Consider the following 8,561-nt stretch of genomic DNA (forward strand, 5'->3'; position numbering starts at 1 on the left):
TTTAAACTTAATAGACCTGTAAAGGTGTGTACACATATTATTTTCAAATCTGGCCTCCCGTCAGTTATCCCGGGTACTTTAACACGATCTGACCTGGATTATTTGTTGACAAAGGAACAGGTTGGTCCAGCCGTCAAATCAGCTCTTTTAGCCAATTCAATTCAATGCTTAAATTCAAATTCAAATAAAAATATTCTCCTTTTTTAATTTAGTCAGCCTAACATTCATTTAGAATGAATTAGATATGAATGGAATCATGAATTGGAGGGCAGCCTTGCCGCCAGTGGAGGAATAGACAAAGCTCAGCGGCATGAAACTCCCGATATATTTCTTTTTAAGGAGATGATTTTTAGACCAATTTTTATTTTCTATTTTTTCTATTTTACAATCCAGGTCCAGCTTAAGGTGTCCAAACCAAGGAGAATAAAAAACACTGTTTTTTCGCTTGTTCGCTCTTGCAGGAAAATAAATCCAAATTTAAGGCAAACACTGAAAAGTTCACTATTGGAACTGAACACGTGCCTCAAACTCTCTAACTCCCTTAGATCTGTACAGACAGTTTCAGGGTCCACTTCAAAAGTTTCAGGGTCCACTTCAATAGTTTCAGCGTCCACTTCAATAGTTTAAGTTTCCACTTCAACAGTTTCAAGGTTCAACTGTTGAAGTTTCAGGATCCACTTCAACAGTTTCAGGTTCCACTTCAACACTTTCAGGGTCCACTTCAACGGTTTCAGGATCCACTTCAACACTTTCAGGGTCCACTTCAACGGTTTCAGGGTACACTTCAACACTTTCAGGATCCACTTCAACACTTTCAGGGTCCACTTCAACGGTTTCAGGGTACACTTCAACACTTTCAGGGTCCACTTCAACGGTTTCAGGGTCCATTTTTCAATTTGTTGGGACTAATTTTACAAGGTCCAAGGTTTGTGGATTTAATTTATTTAGGTTTTTTCGAGTTTACGAGCCGACTTGATACCCAGATAAACATTCAATTCTAAACAAAAATATCTCAGGCTCATGAGAATATGTAGATTTAAAAATAAATAAATTGAAAAATATTATATTTAGGATGCTGAGCAGATTTGTTTTCTGCACTTTTCTAGTTCTAGTCATTCTAGCTCTAGCTCTGGTTGATGAAGCCAAAGCGAACAAGGAATATCACATTTATTCACAGAATATGATTTATTTAAGAACTATATGTACGGGACGGTCATTGTAATTTCTAGTGGAAGATATCAACGTTTTCTTTGCCTAAAAAGTTGTTAATTCTTAAAAATTTCCTCCATTATTTATATGATAAAAAATGCACACGTCACTTTAAAGAGAAGCAACAATAGAAAATTATTTATTTTAAAGTGAAGATGGTAAACTTCTAATGCCTGCTTGATTAGACAAAGCTATTTAAGATATTTAGGATATTCAGGATATTCAGGATATTTAGGATATTCAGGATATTTAGGATATTTAGGATATTTACGATGTATAGGATAATGAGGATATTGAGGAAATTGAGAAAATTTAGGATATTTAGGATATTGAGGATATTTAGGATATTGAGGATATTTAGGATATTGAAGATATTGAGGATATTTAGGATATTTAGGATATTTAGGATATTGAGGATATTGAGGATATTTAGGATATTGAGGATATTGAGGATATTTAGAATATTTAGGATATTGAGGATATTGAGGATATTGAGATTATTAAGGATATTGAGGATATTTACGATGTATAGGATAATGAGGATATTGAGGAAATTGAGGAAATTGAGGATAATGAGGATATTGAGGATATTGAGGATATTGAGGATATTGAAGATATTGAGGATATTGAGGATATTGAAGAAATTTAGGATACTAAGGATATTTAGGATATTGATGATATTGAGGATATTGAGGATGTTTAGGATATTTAGGATTTTTAGGATATTGAGGATATATATTATTTGGATATTGAGGATATTTTGAACATTTAGGATAATTAGGATATTTAGGACATTGAGGATATTGAGGATATTGAGGATATTGAGGATATCGAGGATATTGAGGATATTGAGGATATTAAGGATATTTAGAATATTTAGGATATTGAGGATATTGAGGATATTGGGATTTTTTAAATTTCCCCGGCAAAACGCCTGGCACCTCAGCTAGTACTTGATAATACTACATATTTTCTTCATATATATGTAACATGTATTATGTAATAATAGAAAATGCTTTCATGAGAAATAGCCTTTTAATTTTCGTAATTGTGATGTATGCTTTAGAATGGCTCAATCTTAAAAAACAAAGAAACTAATTATAAATTTAAACTCAAGCGTAAACATTCTCGGGGTCAAACCTCTGGAAGTATCAGAAGTTTAGGAACTGGAATCATTAAGCAAACTGGTACATGCGTTGATACTTCCTGCTATGAACAAATATTAGCTTTTAACAGACTTATGCTCAACCAAGTCAAGAATACTAAGTCTAAGCTGAACAGAGTCAACGTCAACGTTGATAAAATAGGTAGGATAATTTATAATTAATCAGAGTTGATAAAATAGGTTATTATTAATTATTAATCAGAGTTGATAAAATAGGTTATTATTTATAATTTATCAGAGTTGATAAAATAGGTTAATAGGGTTAATCAGAGTTGATAAAATAGGTTATTATTTATTATTAATCAGAGTTGATAAAATAGGTAGGATATATTAACCAAGGTTTCACTTAATTTTTCTTTACAGCTTTTCTTTGTGAACACTAGACATAGTTTTGACATTCGTTGTGATCCCAAATTTACAAATGAGGGAATTTTATGTATTTTTGAAAAGTGAACAAACTCTTTAAATCGTGAAAGGAATTGAATCTTTGTCTCAAACTCAAATTTTCTAATCCCTATATCTATATATATGGAACTTGATGTTGTAGACTTTTGATATTTCTAACTAAGATAATTTGATGCAACAGAATTCATAGTTTGAAATATCTAAGGTCTACGACAATGGGTTGCAAAGATAGAGGAATTTGAAAATCAGAGTTTGTGTCAAAGACTCTGCAATTCCTTTGTCCATTGTCTATACGTGGAATCAATGAGAATCCAACGTCTATGGTTGAACCGTTACGAGGGGTAGATGGGTCGTCTCAGTGTTTTAAGATACAGGGTGTCCCAAAAAACATGGGAATTCAGTGACGAATTCGATATCGTCTTTGTTATGAATTAGCATTGTAATACCTAATTTCAAAAGCAATAATATTATAATGTCTGCTAGAGTTTATTTAAAGAAAAGGGTAAACGACTGCAAAGATGTGTCTATAATGTCTCCGCAAGATGAACAGTGAAGACAGACAAGTTTACTTTGTTTGTATACTGTAATTTTCTTGTTTTACTAAGTACAACCGGTTGCAGTCAAAACATAAACAAACAAAATGTAAACATAGCAGACGAAACTCTTACAGATTACAGCTTTCTCAGTAGGTATCACTATACTAAATCAAAGAATTATTTGAAAAGACGATATCGAATTCGTCACTGAATTCCCATGTTTTTTGGGACACCCTGTACAAAAATTTTGTTCTCAGTACATTTGGAAGGAGTTAAAATGGAAGATCTGCATGACAATTTTATCATTTTATTTCGAATATTTTAGAAAGAAAAAAGAATAATATAAACGTGGTTGATCCTGCTAAAACTGAATTGGAAACATCTATTGGAGGATTAGCCTCGATAGGAAACAATACTCCTGTATGTGGAGGTAGATATGAGGTTGATGATGGAATAAAGGTAAATAAACAATACTCCTGTATGTGGAGGTAGATATGAGATTGATGATGAAATAAAGGTAAATAAAAAATACTCCTGTATGTGGAGGTAGATATGAGGTTGATGATGGAATAAAGGTAAATAAACAATACTCCTGTGTGTGGAGGTAGATATGAATGCCGATCCAATCAGGGTTCATCTATGTGTTTGGTGAATATTATCAACCAATAGAAATTGCAGGGCGGTAACATCTATCCCCTTCTATCCATCTTATTATCTGATAAAATATTAATCCTTAAATCTGCGCTAAACAGTAAACGGAATTTACTTCTTTTGAAACTACGGATATCTGTGAGTGGCCCCTAAAGTAGAAAAAATTAGCTGATTTCCCGTTTTTAAATATATAATTCTAAATGGTAACTCTCTTTTATCAGATGTTGAAATTTGATGATGAAACACTTTGATTTAAAATATCAAAGGTTTGGTCCATCAAGCCCTTTCTTAAAAACTGAATCACTGTAAATATTTAGATTCTGAAGCTCAAAAAAAATTGTTATATAATTTAAAGAGATTTTATCGAAGCAACCCTCTTATAAAAAATATTCCTGATATTACATGAATATAAAAAATATTCCTGATATTACATGAATATGAAAAAATATTTTGAGAACCGAGAGCGCTGCAAAAACTGAGATTATTACCTACATTTAAAGATTAGCCAAAATTCTTAGTTTGTTATATTATATTTTTGTTTCCGTGGCGGCATCTTCATTTACCGGCACACAAACCTGTCTCAACTTACCGTAACAAAATAATCCAAACCCGTAACTAGGCTCAGTTCTAATAATCCAAACCCCGTAACTAGGCTCAGTTCTAATATTCCAAACCCGTAACTAGGCTCAGTTCTAATAATCAAACCCCGTAACTAGGCTCAGTTCTAATAATCAAACCCCGTAACTAGGCTCAGTTCTAATATTCCAAACCCGTAACTAGGCTCAGTTCTAATATTCCAAACCCCGTAACTAGGCTCAGTTCTAATAATATCAATCTTTATTAGATATTCTGTCTGTAATCATCTCCTGAAGGAATAAATGGAATAACGAGACTAAGCATTGATCCTCAAATAAATTAAATGAAAAAATGGATATCGAGATGAATAAAATAGGATTAAATTAAAGAATATGGATATCGAGATGAATAAATCAAGATTAAGATTTTTGATCTCCTGTAGTCTAGAAACTAAGCGTCAGAACTCGAGAAATGGACAAACTTTAAAGATGACATTTTTAAGTCGGGAATCTGCCAATGAAACCATTTCGCTTCTTAAATAAGTTCTGCAGCTAAGGTTTCGCCATTAGCGTGAAGCCTTCCTCAGCCGAAGATCTAACACAAAGTTTCAGCTTCGTATACTGTTTCTTTTCTAAAGCTTATTATTTCTAGGGATTGGAGGTTTACAACAACATGACTCGTTGTGCTGAAAATATTGGAGCAAATTGTTTTGTTCCCGCTAATTCAAGTTCTCAACTGGATGCAGTTAAACAGTGTTTGTCTGACAATAAGATTATTACGTGAGTAAAAAGTGAAAAGGTTTATCTAGTAAAAAAAATGGATTTATCTCGCACAAAAAATTTCAACAAAAAGTGTACACGGTCTCTTGGAAGTCCAAATTTGTAAAATTAAAATTTTAGTATTTTTGGTGGATTTTTTTTTGGTCCGCTTTCAATTAATGATGAAATTTTGGGGGGGGGGGAATAGAATAAACATTTACATTTTTTCAAAAATAATTTAGTTTTGCGGATTTTTTACAATCTTTTTTATTTTGTTTTCACATTGTAATGTTCTTTTACCAAAAATCCGATGGAAACAAACATTTTGAACATATTGTGCATAACATCCTGTTTTTCACTCAACCTGAGACGGAATTTAAAGAATTTGAGCCGCGGTTTAAATCCGCCAAAACCCGGTTTAAATTAAGCGCCGGCTTAAATCTTGAAACATTTGATACAATTTTAAGTGGAACCAACCATATTTAAACCGCGGCTTAAATTTAAACCGCCGCTCAAATTCTTTAAATTCGGCCACCGGTTCCTTAACTTGTCTTGCTCTCACTAATCCAACTGTATGGGAAGGTTTGAAAACTTATAGACATTAATACCTTGATATTATAGGGATGAATACACTAAATGTATAAATTCTGGGAATGTATGTGAGTGTATCGGTGGTCTCAACCAAAACTACAGTAACATCATAAAGGACTGCAATTCACTCTGTAAGTAATACTATCCTAAGTAATTCTCCGTTTAAAAGAAAGATGCTCAGGCTCAATTCACAACGAAACCCTTAAAACCATTACTCTGATCATGAATGAGGAAGATAACGTGTTGGAAAGTGCTTCTTTTATGATAATTGCTTCATTGTTTCTAAAGCAAGAAATACGCAAGACACTTTTGCCAAGAAACTGCGAATGAAAATCAACGGTTTTTAAAAACATAAACTTATACTTGACCAGACAATGCTTATGTGGTATACAGTTGGGAAACCAACTCTTTCAATAAAGTCTCATCTGAGCTGAAAACTTTAATCCTGACTTCTTGATCCGAATATTCACTGTGTAAACTTTTCATTTTAGTCCTTAATCCACTCTTTTTCTCTCTCCTTGGATATCCGTTAATTGTCTCCTCCAATGAGAATATTTCTGTTTTCTTATTGGTTGCCCGCTTTTCTCTAATTGGCTGCTACAGTTTCTCAGATGATTAAATATTAATTTGAATTTTATCGTTTTTCATACAATTTTAGATAATCTTGCAAGATTATGTTAATCTGCAGATTAAGAAAAAGAGTGGATTAAGCCTTAATCCCAATATCCACCATTCAAAAGTTCCCAGCTCTGGAACTACTAGTCTGCTGTCCATTTTAGAACGAAAATACAACATATTTTTATTCACTATAATTGAAAAACGAAAAAGTTTATGAGGGAGGTTTAAAAAAATCTTTTATTCTTTCAGCCTTAGCGGTAGAGCCTGAGGTTAAAAAACAAAATGACGAATGTAAAGTGGTTTTTGGCGAGTGCAAAAAACTGGAGGATCAAAGTATATCATATATTGCGAAATGTAAGACATCACCAAACGCACTGGTAAACACCCTCGGAGAACTGAAAACATCTGAAGATCTGATAGTAAAAGTGGATATAAAGGTCCAGCAAATGCTGAACGGAACCATTCGAAGGTAATTCTATCCCTTGTTTAGTCTGCATAGATAAAAAAATGTTCAACTAAAAATTACATTTTACAGAAGAAAGAGAGCACAATTTGTCAAAGCAACAGCAGCTGAGGCCCTAGGCAGTCTTCAAATTATTATTGATCGGGGCGAAAAAGGTATTTAGAAGGAGTAGTTGTCTGTACAGTTTGAATTATGTAATATAAAAAAAACTAGAGTATATGAATCATTGCTGTTGAAGTGTGGTTTTTCGAAGAAGATTTCAGATTTCTAGCATAAGCCAATAATGGTTACCCAACCCAGTGTGTAAAAACAAAGAGTACTTTTTCTGATCTGATGATTTATTATTTTCTCGACATCTATGAAGTGTACTTAGTTTATATCAAAATGATTTACTTAGGCAACGTATGAGAATAAAAAAATGGTCAAAATCTTAACTTAATTTGCAGCTTTTTTAATAATAACTGGAAAATATGACCTGAGATTTACAAATTATACTTTTAGAGGATGCTGACAGGATATCTAGGGATAGCCAGATATATGTGGAGGGTGCCAGGTTTCTAACCTATATAGGTTTCACTTTTAATGCAGCGGAGTTAACAACATTAAATAGTCTTGAAGCAAGACTAAGAAATGTAAGAAGGAAACTTGATAAAAGAATATCAGAAATCTTACAAATCCTTCAAACTACCTATCAAATAGCATCACCTACAGTCACATTGGGTTCAACTATAATATTTCCATCATCAACAACAACAACAACAACAACTACAACAACAACAACAACAACTACAACTACATCTACAACAACAACTACAACTGCAACTACAGCTACAAGTACAACAACAACTACTCTAACAAGCACAATAACTACTACTACTACAACTACAACAACGGTAACTACACCAACAACGGCAACCACGTCCTCGACAACAACAACAATTACAGAAACAACAACAACAACAACAACTACAACTGCAACTACAGCTACAAGTACAACAACAACTACTCTAACAAGCACAATAACTACTACTACTACAACTACAATTACAACAACAACAGTAACTACACCAACAACGGCAACCACGTCCTCGACAACAACAACAATTACAGAAACAACAACAACAACAACAACAACAACAACTACATCTACAACTACAACTACAACTACAACAATAACTACTCTAACAACCACAACTACTACAACTACTACTACAACAACAATAACGACTACAACAATAACAACTACAACAACAACGGAAACTACACCAACAACGGCAACCACATCCTCGTCAACAACAACAACAACAACAACAACAATTTTAACTAAAAATACACCTACAACTACAACTGCAACTACAACTACAACAACAGCCACCACAACAACTGCAATTTCAAATACTACTACAACTACAACCACAACTGTAACAACAACAATAACTACAAATCCAATAACAACTACAAACACAACAACAACTACAACTACAACTACAACAACAACATCTACAACTGAAAATGCGACTACAACTACAAATACGACTACAACAACAACCACTACAACAACTGCAACTTCAACAACAACTACAACGTTG

The 8,561-nt window shown here is 33.2% G+C and overlaps 3 protein-coding genes across 3 annotated transcripts in view; all 3 read left to right on the plus strand.

Annotated features, from left to right (window-relative positions):
• Positions 1-25: 25 nt before the first annotated feature.
• LOC111698920 (uncharacterized) lies at positions 26-7,922 on the plus strand (the record flags this gene model as incomplete). The annotated part of the gene is made up of 9 exons (XM_023469395.1): positions 26-120; positions 1,072-1,156; positions 2,276-2,516; positions 3,641-3,774; positions 5,194-5,321; positions 5,922-6,022; positions 6,759-6,978; positions 7,045-7,127; positions 7,474-7,922. Coding segments are annotated over exons 2-9 (1,440 nt in total), but the record flags the coding sequence as incomplete, so codon positions are not given.
• A 2-nt stretch (positions 7,923-7,924) lies between these two features.
• Positions 7,925-8,541, plus strand: LOC111698866 (GATA zinc finger domain-containing protein 4-like; the record flags this gene model as incomplete). The annotated part of the gene is made up of 1 exon (XM_023469334.1): positions 7,925-8,541. A coding segment is annotated over one exon (375 nt), but the record flags the coding sequence as incomplete, so codon positions are not given.
• The window catches only part of LOC111698867 (mucin-5AC), a 2,138-nt gene continuing 2,061 nt past the window's right edge, over positions 8,485-8,561 (plus strand). Inside the window, exon 1 of the mRNA XM_023469335.1 lies at positions 8,485-8,557. Coding sequence (XP_023325103.1) covers positions 8,485-8,557 — 73 coding nt within the window. The remainder of the gene's footprint in view (positions 8,558-8,561) is intronic.

Source organism: Eurytemora carolleeae, unplaced genomic scaffold (genome assembly GCF_000591075.1).
Source record: "Eurytemora carolleeae unplaced genomic scaffold, Eaff_2.0 scaffold41, whole genome shotgun sequence".
Taxonomy (NCBI): Eukaryota; Metazoa; Arthropoda; class Copepoda; order Calanoida; family Temoridae; genus Eurytemora; species Eurytemora carolleeae.